Raw genomic sequence first — 19,294 nt, forward strand, 5'->3', positions numbered from 1 at the left:
CACGCAGGAAGGCATTGAATCAAATGGAGGAATTTGCCTGGACGGCACTCAGGTTGTATATAGTGAATCCGCTATGTCTTCGTATGTATGTAAATGCAATACTTCACAATTATTTGTCCCCAGTGTAATTTCACTGCAGAATTATGCCTGGAGTATTTATAGCCCAGCACAGGCTCCTGAACAAGACCGTATACTTGCAGTGAGCAATACCCTGCCTTGTTGCAGTCCCCATGGGTGTTAACACGCTTTGGTTTGCACACTTTTCCCTGGGCACGGTGCCCCACCGTTCTGCGGGGCCGGGTTATTGCACTGCCGGCTGCGGCTCCTTGTTCCAGCCTGGCAGGGAGTCCAAGCTGACCAACAGCTCCAGCGGCCGTTCGTCTCCCTGCCTGTAAAACCATTAAAAAATAATTATTTAGTTCTGCAGTTCTGCTCTGATGCAGGTTCCCATGGCCACCCCGGTCCCTGCCTGACACCCAGACTGCTGTTGAGATCAAGGTTTGCAGGCACCTTGAAGACAGGGCTAATGAAGCAGCATCATGTTCCTCAGACCCCCAGTAGCTGTTTCTTTTTCTTCTCCAGTCCTTCAAGATTGGCTTTGCTTTCCCAAAGGGCTGGTGACAGGTCTCCCTGCACCAGCTTCCCCTCTCCAAGCTGGGCAGAGAGATGGAAGTCTCAGAATGGCCCAGCCGTGAAGCCGTTGTGGAGTCTGCCTGTCCCTTTGGAGATGGGTCATGACAAGCTTTTTTCATTATAGGATAGGCCAAGTTGTCAGGTGCATTCAATACTATAGATTATGGCTGCACTCCCGGTTGATGGGAATACTTGGTGTCTGTCATTTACTGTCCTTTTTTATTCACTTGGCTGACCTTCATTCCTGGCTTGTGCACTGTATTAATCCAGACACCAAAAATTGATCTCTCTGTTCTTAGCACTGGCTAAGAAGCTGGGTTTCCAGTGCACTGAAGCATCCTTCTTTAAAAAAGCTGAGTTTGGTCTTAAATGAGTCTGGAAGCCAAGCTGGAAGTTGCCTTGACTTGGAGCCACTTGGCGAAATGCCTATGCTTATCAGAAGTACTGCTGAAAGTCGGGATGGCCATCCCACTGAGCAGCTCCCGTGGACTCTGGCACACCTATTAAGTGGGCTGCCTTCAGGGTAGGGCCTCAGCTCATGGTCCTCATCCTTGGCTTAGGACACAGGTCAAAGGACATGGAATTTTTAAAGAAACTCGCTTCTGAGTCACTGAACAAGCACTTTTGAAGAGAACTTTGTAAAACGTCTGCCCAACTCTGCTCTTATTATCTTGCCAAGGCCTTGGTTTTCCAATGATGGGACCCTAATTATGACCAGGCTCTTAAATGCCTGGAGCTTTGTCTAGAAGAACCCGTCCAAAGATGGATTTCCTGCCATCTGCAGTGCTGTCATTTGGGATAGTTTGTTTGTTTGTTTGTTTTTACAGCATTTTTGGTGGACCATTGCCTCAGCATCACTTTCTGACAGGCCATTTTGATTGTTTAGCCTAGCGCGTTGGGTCTCCCTCCCCTCCCTGCGTGTCGTGGTTTGCACTCTCACCCACAGCCAGAAGCCACCAGCACACTTGGGAATCGCCATACCCAGGATGCTGGCTCAGGAAGCATGGCTCTTCCCCGTGACATACAGGTTGGTGAGGACTGTCCTTGCCCTCATGGCAGCACAAAGTTCTGCTGTTTCCGCCCTGCTCCTGCCCTCTGATCTGATACATCAATCCAAGCTTCAGTGAGGCCACCGTGGGCAGCCAGGACGCGGGTGGCCAGGCTGCAGCTGGAGCTGCTGCTGCACCCAGCTCAGCCTTTGCTGCCTTTGCAGGAAGTTGGTAAGTCTCCAGCTATCAAACACTCCCTCGTTTCCATTAGTTTGTTTATAATAATTACTCAACCCGTTAATTTAAGGTTGTTGCCAAGCTGCTCAGGATAGCTGAGCAGCAAAAGTGATACAGGAGCGAAGGCTTGACTACTGCACAGATGGAAAGAGCTGTTGATTAGCAAAATGCTGCCCCTGTGCTGCCTTCCCTGCCACGCGCGCGCTGGGGGCATACCTTGGCGTTTGCTCTGGTTGCACGCAGGGCCACCATAGCCCAGCTGGCACTGGCAGAGACACGTGTCTCCTGCCAGCACGGGCTCCCCGTTGTTCTGACACGGCCCACAGCGGCAGGCGTTGAACTCCGATAAGTAGCTGTCCAAAGCTCGCTTCAGGTTTTGCCGTTTGGTTTCCATGTTGGCAAGGTTGCTTCTGCGGATGATTTCGTGTATGGGTTGCAGCTGTGTAGAATAAAGACATGCAGGGATTTCAGAATACAGTGGATTATTTAACCTGTAAGAATGCCCAGTGATACAGCAAAATAATATTATGCTATCTACCGCTTTAAAAACATGATGAGTGCATGGTATCTGCAGTAGCAAAGTCCAGCTCTACCAGAGCATTCAGCAAAAATAGCTGAATGTGGACAAGCACGATTATAACCCACCTTCTGCATTTAACCTGTGACACAAAAGGATTGGATTAGCTGGAGGCCTCATGAGCTGATGGTAGTGTTCAGCCTTCTGAAAGGGTCTGAGAGGCTCGCTGGGGAGTTTTAGATATTTAACTTGTGTTTAGAAAACGGTTCCCTTAAAATCTCAGCCCTTCTAGTTTCACCAGTAACAGAAGTTGTGCTGTATATTGACATCAAAATATCAGGGCTGATCTAAGTACACGTAGTTGTAAGTCCAAGAGTGCGAGGCCGTGCTCGCAGCTCTGCTTGTGTGCGTGGGTGTTGCAGCGAGCGCTGGACGGGAATCGGCGGACACCGCCCGGGGCAGCGGTGGGGATCTCCTCAATGCACAGGGCGCCCGGAGAGCGATTTGCGAGGAGGTTCTGCCCAGCTTTGGCAAGAGCTCTTGGACAAATTTGCACAAGCCTGTTTAACAAACGAGAGGAAGCTAAAGATAAGAGGCAAAGTGGACACAAGTGCTTATCAGCAGCCTGAAGGCCTCCTGTTCCCCAGCAATTGCTGAGCTCCTAAAGCAGCCAGCAGAGAGGTCAGCAAGGGATTTACTGGAAAATTGCAACAAATTTTGCTCAAAATTGAAGGGGTCTTGTGCAAAAAAAAGTGAATAACCTGCCACATGTGTTCAACTGCAACTGAAAGAGCTTCTGGTTTAATAGGCCGTTCTGTCACCATGGTGCTGCCCAGAAAGATTTGCAAATTCCTACTTGCCCTGATAATAATGCATGTAATTCCTGATTCCACCTTCGCTTCTCTCGTCTCCCACCTTCCTGTCCCTCTTGCTGTCAAAGTCAGAAGCAGATGTGCTTTAAAATTAAAATGAGGAGAATGGAAGTGGCAGCATGTCTGTTCTGTGCCCTAGGTCCTTCTCCACACATCTTGCAGCTGTGGTCCCAGAGCAGACCAGCAATTAAAACATCTCAAGGTAAATTTTTGTGCTCCTAGCCATAGTGTAGGATATACCCTGGGTCCTCACGCCTGTATGCTTTCTGATAGCCTTTTCACAGCATCCTCCTCTGTAAAAGCAGTATCTGATAGCACTGAATTACTTGTTCCTAGGGTTGTTCTTCTCTTTTCCCTTTCCATCTCCTCTACTTGTATCTATCTCCTCCTCACCTCCAAAACCCTACAGAAGCCCTCCATGATCTTTCAATTTTATTGGCATCCAGGCAGATGAGAGGGAGGAGCAGGACTGTTCTGGTTTTTACAGTTACGAACCCTCTTGGAGGAGTCCAGGCTGCTGGAGACAGGATCCAGCTGACAACATGGGCGAGGAGCCCCAAAGACTCGTGGAAGGAAATGTCCGGGAAAAGAGCCTGCATAGCAGTCAACACCATAACCTGGGGAGGTTACGCAGACCCGCTGCAGCTCTGAGACGAGGCGGATGGCAAGGAAGGATGGTCTGTGCAGTGGGGAAGGATCTGCTCCCTCACAGCCACTTGTGACTCCCAGGCTTATATAGGAGGACGGAGCGTTAGGGAGAATAATAGGGATGAATGCAACCGCTGAGAGCCATTCATTGGGAAGCTGTTTGGGGACACATCAAAAACTTAACTTGGCACTAATCCAGCATTAAGCTTCTCGCCTGCCTCCCCGCTGGTGCTGTCGCTGGAGATGTACTCCCCATTGTGAAATGAATAAGAGGTTACCAGATCAGTGGCCCGTTACATTTAATCTTGTTCTGTGATGGGATCACAATAAAAATACGAAACGATCTGCTCGACTACACTTTCATTCCTTACGGTGGCAGAGTTTCTTCAACAGCAAAAAGTCTTACCTCAAAATCAATAACAGCAGGATTATATTTTAATGACCTTCCCCAGTGCCGATACATATTGGAATCCCAGCTCTCTAAGAGGCCTCCGCTGTAACTGATATCTCCACCTCTAATCCGGGGGATAATGTCTTCCACAACAGCACTGTTGCTCTGAGGATCTGAAAAGTTGAATCACACTCATGTATGTAGTTACCATTGCCACATGCACGCTCGTGCACTAGAAGTTGCTTAATCGAGGGGGAATCAAGCAAGCGAGGGGCTATCGGTGACCAGCCCTGATGCTGCGCTCCGGGAATCGATGGGAGCGCTGGCACGCGCAGCGCAAGCCGGGGCCAGCCCTCTGCGTTGTTATGAGACAGTCGGCAAGGAGCTGAGCATCGCAGCAAGTCTTAAAGGACCTGCATGGCTCCAGCCTTTGTGTCTGGTTAATGCATGCATGCTACAGCACTTTGCCTATAACTTATAAAGTGCTATACAGATTTGGGTCTTTTTAGCCTCTTGAAATAATTTTTTAACTCAGATTCTTTTACTAGTCACTGTGCAGCCCTCGTCAGAGTGGATTCAGTCTCATCGGCAGCAGCCGGAGCCCTGCTGAACGTTTGGCCCAGCATTGACAGCACATGGGAAACGTGCAGGAGAGAGCAGAGCCTCAGGGATTTGGAAGAGGATAGAAGGGAAGGGACTTGGAGATGACGTGTTTTGTCTCTGGTTCATACGCCTCACTCTTGGCAGCCAAAAGGCCTGTAGCCCTCTGGACACCTGTTTGTTAGAGCTGCTATTAGATGTATGCCACTGATGCAGTGCTCAGAACGACGTTGTGCTTAGTGACAGACACCGGTGCCCACGTAAAGCAGAGCACGAGGCGGGGAGGTTTGGCACGGGCAGCAGCTTCTCCATGGTGTGAGTGGACATGGTGCGCTAAGAGAGGAGGGTTGGGGCCATAGGGGAGCTGTGGACCACCAGTGAGGGTGGGAGGGTTGAGGTGTGGAGTCAGGATCCACCAAATTATCATACCAGTTTTACGAAATCCTTTATTTTCACATTCAGAGTGCGACATGGACGCTCTCGAGTCTAGTTCGGACTTTGCAACTACGATGCCCGCTGATAGGCCGAAGCAGGAAGCTATGTCTTCAGAGCTGACGGCTGCGAAACAAACATGAAACCAGTAAAATTGCTGTCTCATAGTGATTGGAAAGACATTCATTTTCCTACTTACATTTTTTTGCATTCTGTTAATTGCATGGCCTGTTTCCAGGAGTCAAAGAATAACCCAGGGCAGAGGAGAGCTTTCACTCTTGTAGTGGCAATGCCAATATTTTGTTGGGCCTATCACATAATAGCTCAGTAGGGAAATGTCCTTACTGTAAAATTCTTTCCTCAAAAATTATTAGTAGAAATTGAAAGTCTTAATGTGAGCGCTTATTTCCTGGCTTGGCCTAGGCCTATCTATTTAATTCTTTTCCCCCCACAAAATAACTCTTAACTAGAATAAATCTGGGAACGGCAATTGAAATCAATAGATCCTTGCTAATTTTCATAAACTGAGGAGCGGACCCAAGTATCAGCGGTTTAAGCAGCATATTCAGTAGCAACTTGCAAAAGGTCTGTCTGCTGCAGGCTGCAAAAGCCTCACTGCACGCTGTTGCTTTGCTACCACCACTGCCACATACATCATAAAAATATGTAACGGGAGACCCATGAAGAGACTGCAGAGAGGAGAAGTGAACTAATGAGGCGGTTTCACAGAAGTAAGCAATGCACGTATTTCATCCAGCCGAGCTTTATGTACACACTTCAGCACACTGCAAATACAGGGCCGTCTTCCATAACAGTCAAAAAAATCCATTGATTTCAATAAACACAGGTGTGATAAGTAATAGGTAACTTTTATATTGCTCTTTTTGTCAGTAGATCTTAAAGTGTTTTACAAAGCAGCCCGGCAATCAATACCATGGTATTGAAAGGGAGGCTCGGAGGTCGGGGGATTTGTGTGTCACAGCTTGATGGTCTAATGATCGGGTCTGGGGCCTGAGTCCCCGGCCAGAGCCCCGGCTGCTGGACTGCGTTGCCTCCCTCCAGCTGTGGGAGCAGAGCTCAGTCTTGTTCATTTTTAAGATGTCAGTGAAATGTCTGTACCTTGATTTTCCCCTCCTTCTCCCCCCTCCCCCCCCCCCCCGCCATTCTGCACCCCCCTGGAGCAATAAGTCAACGGGAGCCACACCGGAGCGGGAAATTGAGCCTAGGATCTGCTCTTCACCTTGGCTGCTCCTCAACAGCAGAGTGGTCAGCAGCCTGAGAAAGGTACTACACAGCCTGAATTCGAAACAGCGAGAACTAACTGAAGCATGCTCGAGACTTCAGGGGGAATTACATCCCACTGCAAAACTGGGCCCCTGAGAAAAATTAAATGTGTAGCACTCAATTACTTGTACTAAACTGTTCAACAGTTGTAAACACAGTGGGTAAAGTTCATTCACCCAAAGCAACATGAGTGATTGCTTATCTGGATGTTGGAGTGCCATAAAATTAAACTTGAGAAACACCCTGATTAATTGATTCACCATGGTTCCTGTGGAGTAATTATGTTCAGCAAGGGTCTGTCAATACAATTTGCTATTGGTTGTAGCAAGACCTGTTCTTGATAGATGAAAAGTGGTTATCTTTGCAAAAGAGTGGTCATAGAAAATATTGGCACTCAAGGGGGGAGCCCTGATAGCTTTTTTTATAATATAATTTGGAATAGCTAAATGTATTCAAGTGATTGATAAGATTTACTGCTGCATTTTGAATTAATCAGAATATATGAAGACTCTTTTTACTCTGTGCATAATATTTCTCCCATAAATATGTTCTTGTAATATGTGAACACGTTATACTATTTTCTGCTAAATAAGAGAACCATAACAATCTATTTTGAAAACAAATCATGAAAAATGTTGATGGCAGAGCAACAGGGACCTTGTTCTGACATCTATATTTATTTTACTCATGACCACATCCAAATGAGCCCTTGCAATCTGAAAGTTAGAAAGAGTCTGGCTGCCAAACTGCAGTCTGAAACTCTGCACCGGTGAGCTGTGGTCTCTTCCTGGGTGTCTAAAGTCTATTTTCAAAACTCAGGTTTCCCATAAGCTTGAAGTCTGCCTCATGCCTACGCTTGCTTGGATGCTCAAACCTCATCGAGAGGGGACTCAGTCTAGGTATCTTTTTCCTGTGCATGTGCTTTCGTCACCAGTCTATAAACAAAGTGTGTTTCCTCTTCTAGGGCATTTTATACATAGCCACGCTGGCTCAGTTGGCTCTCCAGATGCCAGAGCAGAGGTGGAGCAGGGGTGCACCTAACGCAGGTGCCACGTTGCTCAGCCATGCAGGGACTGAGTGCATTTCCAGGCATCTGCAGAACTTTGAATTGGTCTGTTGAAGCTCTGAATTTAAGACTTTGGGCACCCCTATCCGGACCATGCCATAGGGAAGGTGCCTAAATCCTTTTCCAGACGTAGCCTTCAAGCATGTCTGGCTCTCGCCATTAGGAAGTGAATTCTCACTAAGCTTTTTTAAACCAGCAGCACATCAACCGTTGTGGCTGGTTCCTTCTGTACGTGTGTAGCATGACATAAAGTACTGCTAACCTGATATATGTGGACTTTCTAGCAGTGTCCTATTTAGATGAAAATTATATAGATGTGCTACATTAGAATGAAAATGGTATCTCCACTGGGGCACGTTTTTTGTCTTTTGCTGAACTTCAACATCCTTTTTTCCTAAAATAGGGCATCTTGTAGCTGTAAATTGCCTCTTCTGATATATAGTAAGCACAAGATAAAGTAAAATAATAGACTCCCTCCACATGCTCTCGATTCATTCTTCCTCTTTACTTGGCAGTCTGTTCCCTGAATAATTGCTTGCCAAGTTCTCATTCACTTCTATATCACTTAGTCTTCAAACTGAATAAATGATTTGAAGAGGGACCATGTTTCCAAACACTAGTAGTTTAGGAATTTGGTGAAAATTCTCTCAGTTGGTAATTATTTCCTGTGGAATAATTGGCATAGTTAACACTCAAAGTTACCCTATTCCAGCTGGGATCAGACCATTTCAGACCCAAGGCTCTCCAGCAGAACTTTGCTCAGTCCTATGCAAACTGATGGAACTAAAGCAGTTTGCACCAGCTGTCCACTGTCGCAATTGTCTCTAGCACAAACACCCAGTGTGGATTACCAAAGCTGAACCTTTTGCAGAACAAAAACAGAGTAATGGAAAACCCTGGTTGTTGAGGGGATCTATTGTATTGCAGACATCGTGGCAAAAGTTGACAATCTGGTTAGTGTACCAGAGTACCATACTAACATTGTTCTGCATCTTACATTTTGATTAGAAAAAAACCTTATGCTTTGGCTCTCCATTAATGGGTATTCTTGCAGTCTAGATGTCTGCAGTGGATATTTTATATAACCGAGATTTAGAGGTATAGTTCTCCAGCCTCATACACTCTAATTTGTTGAGAAGTGGAGCTAGCAGAACTCTGTTAATCTTCAGATATGACACTAACCAGACTAAAGTGCCAAAGGTATTGCCAAGAGCAATGCATTACTTCCATTTATAGAAAATGGAAACCCTCACTATTAGTAAGGTAAAACTAGAGGGAGCTGTCATTCTGGATGAGTTTGCAGGCATTTTATTCCCAAGTAATCATAAGAATGGCAAGGCCAAAGACTATAAGAAAGAGGAGAAATCTAGGAAGTGACACTGAAGAAAGTGCAAAAAATGAAATTCAGAATTCTACAAAAACCTCTCTCAAGCTCCCCTGAAAGCCTATCACATAATAGGAAATACCAGCCAGCTCAGCTATGAGGGGCTGATGAGCATCCACTCTCCCACTGTGTGTGGCTGGAAGGCAAGGCTCTGGAAGAAGACAGTTGTGGGGAGCAGCCAGAAGCTAGATGAGTTATTCTGGTGGCCTGCACCCACTCCAGGTCTCCAAGTTGGAAAGGCAAGGTTTAGAGCAGAAAGTTGTGAACAGAGAAATTTCTCATGTTATTCTAACCTTTTCTTCTCATTTCTTCTTTGTTAACGACAAGGATGTACTCGAAGACACCTCCCATTGTCCCGGATGTCACAAAGTGGGTGCCATAGTCGTTGATGAACTTGGCATACATCCCATAGTCATATTTGTTCGGAAGCTCCTGCAGGGAAAGGAAGATACCTTCATCCAAAACAATGTTCTCCTTCCTCATCTTGAAGCGGGCAGTCTGCACCTTCGTGACACTTCTGATGAATCCAACCTCCTGCAGATCGACAAAACAGAGGTTGCCATTAAACCTCAGAATGAGCAGAAAAGGATGCCTCATCTGGGCAGCTGCAGACACACACTTTGCACAGCAGTGGGCTGTTCCTTGAGTTATCTGACGCTGGAGGGAGAGGCTGCCAGCAGTATACTTTCTGAGCTGGACATTCATCTACATTGCCCTGCTGTGTGTCAGGGGACTCTCTGCTGAAGACAGCAGGTGAGTTAACGCCTCAGCAAGCAATGTTGTCCCCTCTCACAGATTTAGCGTCACATCTGCAATACCTCAGTGTTCATCTAAAAAAAAATAGTCATTTCTAGTCCTTATGTGTGCAGAGGAAAGAGTCAATGTGTAGCTGTTGGTTAAAGGCTTGAAAAACACCCCAGGTTTAAATGAAATCAATGGTTGTCTGCTTTGGGGGGCAGTGTTTCTCTTTCATGCAGCTGTACGAGGTGGAGGATAGAGCTAGATTTTAAATGCTATGCGTTGCTAGTGATGTGTGAATACAATTAGAATTGGGCTCTGTGTGATGCCCCCCCCACACCTTCCAAGTGAAACATGCTAATTCTTTTTTCCCCTATTTCTTTTCCAAGCTGTTATTTCCCTTTTGCTTTTACACTGCCTCGACCAGTGGTGCAGGTCAACGGCTCAGTGCAAGCCAGATGCAGCCTGGCAATGCTGTGCGGCGGCAGTGGCCAAGATGCCAGGTCTGTAATGTGCTGAAGCAGCGGGAAGGATTTCCTGGATATACCAGTAAATCCACAACTTCACTTCTAGATAGGCTGTTGCCTTGGACAAGAGTCCAGTGCAACAAGAACAGCCCCTTAAGTGATTCTGCTAATAACTGATCATCCTTTAGCTGCAAATAGTGTGCGAGTCTAGACGAGGACACAGTAAATACTGCGATGGTGCCAATTTCAAACAGTTTTTAGGGGCATTTCTACTTGGAACACCATCAAAGTAATTCTTCTGTATTGGTTCCTGTCAGCGGTCAAGAGAGAAGTGGAGACAGGACACGCTATATAGGGAAAATAACAGAATTCATATTATTATATTGGAAAGGGGTCATCATGGCTAGTCCAGGATGCAAACTCAGTGTGAGAAATAAACTCTATTATCTGCAAGTCTTTTCTCAGCATGTTATTTTAACCTGTTATTACAAGTAGATATTACCCTATCATATGGCAGTTTGTTTTAATTTGAACGTGATATATTTGCTACTGGAGATCATTCCCTGAGGACAACTGTTTTGATCAACATCTTGATATTTCCTCCTCCCTCATCAAGACTTTAAGCATTTCTTTATTTATGTGCTTAATGTGGCCATGAAACAGAATGGGGATGAGATGACATGTGTTCTAGTACTTCATAATTCAATTTTATTCCCACTCCCTCTCTGCTAAAAGGTAATGAGAACAACAAACAGGATTACTAATGATCATACATTTGCAATTTCATGGACAAATTAAGGTACAATTAGTATGCATTTTAAAAAAAAAGGGCAAGTAAGAGAATAAACCAACATAAGTTACAGCAAAACTGTGCAACGCACAGATGACATGACTAGAACATACTTATTATTTTTACCTTTGCATCATACTGTGTGAAATTCTTCAGGGATCCTTTCTTGTATGATAAAATTAAACCAAGCTCAAACTGCAAGGACTGAGGCCCAATTCCAAAGGTAAAGCCTCCTGTTTCGAATCTATCATTTTTGAGGGCCCTGAGCAGGTCCTTTGAATCGTCGTAAAACTCTGAGGAGAATCCAGAATCAGCATGGGCCTGAAGAGGAAGGAGTGGGCATTAGTTTTTTAGGTATTTTCTTCCCCTTTTCAATCTATTTCTTCAAGGAATTGATCCTACCTCCGCTGAAGTTGGTGGTAATCCTGACAGCACTGACACTGACGTCAGTGACTGCAGAAGACGATTCAGTCCCGTGCCATTTCATCTGGCAACGTGCAAGAAGTGGGGATAAAGCCCATTTTGCTTCCTCTGCCTCCAGGCAGGGGAAGGGTTTTTGTTCAGTGTCTCCAAGCAATGCCATTACAGGCAGCGCTGGGGAGCGTTCCTATTGAGCTAGCTTGACGTTTCTCGTTATAAAATCCACTTTCCAGTTCCTCACAGCTCTGCCAAATCTTAACTCTTTGGAGTGATTTTGTTTTCTACTCCAGCTTGCTTCAGGATTAATTTATTTAGGAAAAACTCAACAGCAGAGATTCAGCCACTTACAATGTCAACATGAGAAAATAAACACTGTTTTGCCTGTGTTTTAGAAAAGTGACCTTTTGCTTGACAGCTCTACTCTGTCAACATGTGGACTTTCTGAATCTGGGCTGTGCCGTTTGCCACTTCGGTACTGAGCTGCCTAAATTACCAACACTGAAAAACAGCAACTCCATCTTCATGAGTGACTACCTAGGCTCCACAGGTAAAGCCTCCTAAGACACTGTGGACATGGGGCACCTCTCAGCACATGGCCATAGCACAGAGGTTCTTTCACCACAAGTGGCACAAAGAGGGGACAAGATGCATCTCATGTGTTGAGTCCATCTGGTTCAGACTGGGAACTGCCTGCAGTAGGAATTGGAAGCTGCTGGCATTGAGCAGATAACTGTAATATTTCCCCGGAACAACGTGTGCTTCATCTGGAGCTAAATGAAGGTAACGCTTTCCAGGGTTCAGAATTTTGCCTGTTCCTGCCGGGGTGATGCTAATACACAGTTTCACTGTGAAATGCGTGATAAACGTGCTTATCAACAGCAGCCAGGGCCCCTGCTTACGATGTGGGACACCCAAGGTAAATCGCTGCTCTGCTTGGTCCAGTCAGGGGTTAACTTCAGTCTCTACCATCAGGTGTGACCCCGTAACAGTGTCAGCGTTGTGATGTACCATGTGGGCTTTCAGGAACTGCCTCATTCAGAATTCAGTTTTATGTCCCTTTTTAGCTCCGCCATAGATTTGAAGTGCTTTCAAAACTTGAACTTGTTGCATTGTTCCCAGTTTACAAATGGCCAACTTAATCCCTAGAGAGGCAAGTAGTTTGTCCAAGCTCTACAGCTTATTAATAGCAGAATTTAGAGAAAACCCATTTCTCTTGGCTCTGACTAGGCCAGAATAAGCAGTGGGGATGCCTGGGTGATATAACACATTAGCTCCCTGATGTGCCATAAAACTGCATTTATATTACCAATTGACTGCTGTCTTGGGGACAGCTGGAGAAAAGTAAGTTGGAAGATGGCACGTAGTGAATTCTCTCCTGATAAGATGTGCATAATATCTTTATATAAATCTTGGGTTTTAGCTGGGAAAACATTGCCAAATTTGAGTATCTGGGGTACTTACTAGGAACTGATACACGTGAAAGTTGTAAGGCTTGCGGAAATACTTCTCATCATCTCCGTAGTACAGGTGTTCACATGCAGAGTCGTATTTCAGTTCCCGCCACTCTCCGTTGTAAACATACTCACATTGGCCTCCAAAAAAATTAGGATCATATATGTGCAGGCTGTCTTCCTGTGTTAGGATATTGTATCTTTAAAAGAAATAGCATTCAGAAAGTTACCTATAACTCCTATTTTCTTTCCCCAACAGTCACCTTTACTAATTCATTCTTCTGACCACACATAGTCTATCCTCAGCTCTTGGGCTTTGAATTGGGTTAGCACCTTAAATCTGAGGTTGTTCTCTCCTGCCCAGATCAAACAGGGCACACACATTCATGTTATTTCCAAGATACTGGTTTGGGCTCATGCTGGGGGTGGAAGAAATCAGTTAAATCCTTCAGTCCATGCCCGTGTTCCCATATTTGTGAGTAGAGCCATAAAAGCCTCAATGCACGGAGATTCCTCCAGGTCCCCTGCATGTCTTTGGCAGTTTAGTGCATTTCTCGGTCACAAAGTGTTTCCTGGCATTCACTGTAATTTTTTTTTCTATCTCAATGTGATTTCCTTCCTGTTAGTAATGCTCCCATTTCTCAATGGAGTTAGCAGCCTTTCTAGACTTGAAGTCTGCTCTCCAGCTATCAAGGCTGCTACCCTCTGAAATCCTGTCTCTTACTTAATATTCCCTATAATTAGGTGGCCCAAAATGAAAGCATTATTCAAACAAGACAGCAACATAGCTCCTCGCAACGGGGAATTGCCTTTAAGGCTGAGATGGTAAATGCTATTGCTCTTGTGTGCTTTGCAGGACAAAACAAATCAGAGTGAAGTATTAAATGCAGTGCTCGGTGAAAATAAATTTGTGGCCTGATAAACTTTTGATAGATCCTCCCAGGCTCTGGGCCAGAGATCCATTTATCTCATTGAATCCAGAGAGCTTTGGGTCAAGCCGATAGGAAAGTTAAGTGATAGCGAACTGTATTTTCATATTGTAGCCCATGTTCTGCAAATGAAACTAAGCTGTATTTAGGTTAAAATATAAGATTTAAAGCAGAAATGTCAAAATAGACAATTTGCCTTTAAATTACCCAAGTTGTTGTCTTCCATGTATTACCTAACTGAAATTTAGAACGGGCTAGAGCAAAACTTTTTCATGCATAGGAGTAAATACTCCTGTATGTATTCATGCGGAGCTCAAACCTTCTGCCTCTAATCTCTACTCTGAAATCCTAAATCCTGGAGTAAAAAATTCTCCTTAAAGATGGAAGCCTCCAAGATGCTACATCTCCAGTGTACTCCAGTGAAACAGTGTAGTGTTTTATTTAATATATTGCTTTCATTAACTGGAGAAAGTTGCAAGATAACTGGCCCCAGAAAGCTGGGATATATTTTTACACGAGTATAAAGAGGACAGTCAGAGGTAGAGAGTGGCTGAGAGAGGCCAAGGTCAGACGGTAAATCTGAGGCACAACTTGAAATAAAAGCTGGGACGAGCCTTCCTGCCTCCGTCGCTCTTACTCATGGTAGTGCCTGTTGGTGTCCAACACCTGTAGGACAGCAGCTGCCCTTCGTGTTTTGCACAGCACCACATAGGTTCCTGGAGCCCCTTACATCGTCCCCGTAGCATTGCTATTACTAAGAAAAAGCAGTATGAAAAACTTAATTCTGTTTTGATTGCGAGAATGGCAGATATTAATTACTCACCCCTGGGCAGCTTTTTCAGCCCCTGGGATTGGGAAGAGATTTTCACAGTAGCTTTCGATATCTTCCTCCTCGCAGTTATCCTCGTCAGACCCATCTCTGCAGTCTGCCTCCCCGTTACATACGAGGTGACGTTTAATGCAGCGACCTAAAGTGCACAGGGAAGGTATTTTTCTACCCGCTCCAGAAACCACGCTGGGTTTAACCAACACATCTGAGCAAGCCCCTCGTGGATGTGGGGCTGCAGGGACATCCTGAGCATTGCCTGAGCTTCTGCTGACTGATATGAGAGTCCGCATGAGCCCAATTTTGCTTGAATGAGGCTTTCATGATACCAAGCCACTGGAGCCTGAGACTTTGAGGAGACTCAAGGATGACAGGTATGGAAAACCTCCTTATGGTGAACCTTCTTGCTCTTCACCTTTAGGGCAGATTTGGAGCAAAGCATCAAGCCTATATCTCATTTGCTTTCGTTTCTTAGCTATCCAGCAAATCAAGGTAGATATTTCCATCACCTAAAGCTGTGCTGCTGTAATTAATATCAAGTTGCCATCAGCAAATCGTTGCCCCAGTGCCACGAGCCTTATTTCCTTGGGGTGAGCGGAAAAAATTTTGGCAGCTTGCACAAGACATGCCATTTTTCCACTTGTCTTTTGGTGCCCCAAGAAGCTGCACCATGTGTTAGACCAGAGCTCTTGCTCCAGGCAGCGCTCCTTCGGGGAAAGTTTTTCCCTCACAATCTGGAGCGAGCACAGCTGCGAGAGCAAGCAGGACGCTCCTCCAGAGCATCAGGGTGCGGGAATCGAGCAGAGGGTCTCTTCGTTGGCAAGACTTTATTGTCAAAGATCATGGTCTCATAAAGGACCTGTAGGAAGCTATAGTTTCTCCAGTTGGCATAATGAAATTAGCTGTATCAGCTTGATGTACAGTTTGAGTTGCAGGAGGTATTTGGGGAATTTATTACAGTAATTATTGTTCGAGAATGAATGTTTGCAGGAAGTGCAACTTGAAAGTACTTCTGCTTCTGGGAGAGTCTCGAAGGCCTTGACGTGACATTTGTGGCTGGAGTACACTGGTATTGCTGCGCTCCCATCACGGGAGCGGTGGTGACCTACACCAGCTAGCTGCAGGGAGTGTGTGTATTTCCAGGCTTCAAGAGTATTTTTATTAAATGCTGGAGATGACAGTTTAAACCTTTTATGTAAAAACGAAAGTTTGTCCGTGCTGTTTCAGAGAACAGCCATTCCCAGAATAATTACCCAGTCCTCAGAGCCAGAGATGGTTAAAAAATAAATGATAAAACAATTTGCTGGATGGATTTATGGCTGAACTATGCCTTTCTCAGAGGGATAAGTGATGTGTTATGGGAGCGTTGGCCCTGACAGAGGGGAATGTGGGTAGCCCAGCAGCAGTAGTTTGGGAGAGTACTTCTGCTGGGGCCTGGCTGCCGCCCCACCACGACCCATCCACCCAGGCCCAGGGTCTTCTGGCGGGAGCTAGTATCCATCTCACTCACCGGTTTCCTGGCACTGGAAGTCCTCTCCGCAGTGGTGGCTCCTGGTGCAGCTCCCGGCGGCGTGGCAGTGCTCCTCGCCCCAGAGGTGGCCCGCGCACGGCCTCCCCCCAAACTTGGCAGGCTGCAGCAGGGTCCGGTACCTGTGCTGGGGCGCAGGACAGAGAAAAACACGGCCAATACATAGCCCACATCCCCCCGAGATGGCACTTCCACCAACTCTAAGAAGCAATCCTAACTTTAGGGGATGAATGACTATTTTTTAAATCCATCCCTTTTTTTGTACATTGAAGATTATGTGAAATTTTTCCAATGTCATATGTTTTGTCATTGTCAGATGTTTTGTCATGGATCAGATAGACACAGCCACTAATTACAGCACTGATCTTGAAAGCAACACAACGTTTCTGATGGATTATTAATGAGAACTGCTGTTCCTTAAACAGGAGGAAAAAAGAAAAGCGAGCGAGCGAAAGGAGCCAAATAATTTGCTGGTTATAAGCATACAAGCGAAAACGTAGCTTTATAAACTCAGTAAAAAGCAAACTTATGTTGGGTACTTGAAAATAAACTCTTGAATTACAAAGACATATGGGAAACAGTAACAAAAATTGAGAATGAGAGCTGATGAATGAAGGCTGCTTTTAATTTCTTTCCATTCGAATATTGGCATTAAGAATCAGGGGATACTCAATTAAATCTGAGATAGAAAAGGAAGAAAGTCTTGGCCAAATATTCTAGCCTGATTCTTCCACTATTTGCCTTCATTCTGTGTTTTGCAGTTCTGCTGGCTTATGAGAATTTATTCCTAGTTTACAGCAGGCTAAATAAGAGCCACTCCAGCGCAGGAGCATCTCCATCATATTTGGATGAGTTTAGTGGATGCTTCAGAATGATGAATATGTATAATATTTATAATTAATGTGTGTACATCCTCATCACAGACACATCTGAAGATAAATGAATACATTACAGTCGCGTCTTACTTTTTTCTCTTGGCAAAGAAAGCAATCAGTCCACTCGGACCACTGGCTTAGCTGACAGTCAACAGGAGCCAGAGAATTAACATCTCCGCTGGTCCTTCTAAGGAGAGAAAGAGATAGCAGGCTAAGGTCTTTGAAGCTGTATTTTAAGGAGGCCCAGAGGCAAACAGCAAGAAACGAGCTGTATGTGTTTTTCTCATGGACTGCATGGAGAAGTTGGGACTGGCTAGGCCAGCGGGCTGCAAAGGCAAAGCGTGCATGTATGTTGAGTATGAGAATCTTTGGCTGACTATTTCTAGAAGGAAATACATAAATACTGTGTGTGGGGGGGTGGAATTAAGGGAAGGTTATAAAAGGCGAAAATGGCACTGGCCCTGGATCAGACCCTCCGTCCAGGTGTAGAATATCATTACGCAACAGCAAGAAAACACTGCTGCTGCCTGCCAGGCCAGTTGTTACGATCTCTGCGTTTCTGCCCCAAGTTTTCGGATCCTTCCTCTGTGCTGAGGAGCAACGTGTGCTGTGCCAGTACCGCTCCGCATTTGCCATAGCTTCCAAAACATTTCGCGGGGTTATTGCAAGCCAAAACACTATGATGATGATGATTTTGGTAGTTAACGAATGAGCAGTCTGTTTGACTTATGAGACTGTGGTCCAAGGAGAAATATTGGTAATTAGGGGAGGTGCGGAGCACATCAGGGATTCATGAGCGGCTGCAGAAGAGCGCGTGCTAAATGCAAGGCACGAGAGCTCGGCGAGGCAGCCCGCGGATACGGATCAGCGCGCTGCGTCTCCCGGAGAACAGCAGGCGCCTGCAGCCCGGCGCGGGGCTGGGGATGCGCACGTATTGATACGTTTGCAGTCTGACAGGAGGATTTGCCGGCTGCATCCTTCAGCACTTCGCGGAGTGCTTAATTGGCTCGCCTTCGATTGGGTTTCACGTCTACCTCTTCATTATTCTGCCGTGTTTGATAAGTTCATCAAACATCAAATATCTCTTCTTTGTTCATTTTCAAAAGGGATTATTGGAGTAAGCCTTCATAATTAAGTGTATCACTACCACGTTTTTTTTCTTTCCGCCTTCTCCTTGTCTCCATGTTCCAATTATCACTGATACCTTTTTTTGATCCTTCTAAATCATATTTGCCTTTAGAGCAAGCCTGAAATTAGCAGCTGTAAGAAATCCAGCCGTTTTCCTATCATGATGCTATAGCTTTAGAAAGAGTAACTTGTTTATTCCTTTCCTTCAAAGCCAAAATGACGCTCATACAGCTTAATAATATTGTTGAGGGAAAAAAAGGTGGGCGCATGGATCTTGCTGGGATTAGAAACTGGGTTATGTGCGAGCACTTATGTTTTATGAGCAATATTGTTAACCTTAAATTGTTAAATGCAAAGTAGTTATAATGAAAAAGGTATCTAAGAAGATTTTTTAAAGTAAATATTTTTTATAAGGAATTAATTCCAAGTTCCTGGAAGCGGCACAATAATTCTCATAAGGAAATTTAAGAAGGCTTAATAACCATCCTTAAAACAAGAAATGAAGTGCAAACAGTTTGTCTAAGAAGGAATTACAATGCCTAGGTTAGGATTTGGATAACAGCCAATACAGACATGCATATATATATATTTATATTTATTTCTTTATTTTCCTGGTAGCTGTTTACAGAGAGCACGGCGTACACATGCCTCCAGTCAAGACAAAACTGACGGGCCAACGGACAAGACTGCGATTTCTCTACGTAAAGTTAGGTGGAAGGAGACCTACCTCTGGGACGGCAACGCCGCGAGCTCGCTGTGTGCGGTGACCGCCGCCTGCTGCAACGTCAGAGACAGCGAGCACAAGGAGAGAACGAAAGCAGAAAGCTGGCCCGGGCTCCACCGCATAGTTATGCCGTATGTAAACGTTTACTATGAAATAGCTGCAAACAAAAGCTTTAGGCTTCGGGACCCCTTGGTGTCAACACTAAGGGAGGACGCGTGGAGCCCACCGGTCCCTCAAATGCTGTGGTAAATCATTGGCAAAGGCTCCGATCGAATCACAGCAGATCAGGACGCATCCTGAAGGCCTTTGCCCTTTGGAGATAAATTTCCAGTTTTCTGGCAAGGGGATATATTAACCTGTGCAAC

The 19,294-nt window shown here is 45.3% G+C and overlaps 1 protein-coding gene across 1 annotated transcript; it reads right to left on the reverse strand.

The window, feature by feature from the left end:
* Positions 1–237: 237 nt before the first annotated feature.
* Positions 238–19,105, reverse strand: C8A (complement C8 alpha chain). Its single transcript, XM_062581604.1, has 11 exons — positions 18,933–19,105; positions 17,168–17,264; positions 16,185–16,329; positions 14,672–14,816; positions 12,930–13,119; positions 11,175–11,369; positions 9,347–9,587; positions 5,317–5,445; positions 4,303–4,460; positions 2,076–2,298; positions 238–389 (listed from the first exon to the last, which is right to left on the reverse strand). The coding sequence occupies exons 1-11, from the start codon at positions 19,049–19,051 to the stop codon at positions 238–240; spliced, it is 1,794 nt and encodes a 597-aa protein (XP_062437588.1). The 5' UTR covers positions 19,052–19,105.
* Positions 19,106–19,294: the final 189 nt, after the last annotated feature.

This window comes from Rhea pennata, chromosome 8 (assembly GCF_028389875.1).
Source record: "Rhea pennata isolate bPtePen1 chromosome 8, bPtePen1.pri, whole genome shotgun sequence".
Lineage (NCBI taxonomy): Eukaryota > Metazoa > Chordata > Aves > Rheiformes > Rheidae > Rhea > Rhea pennata.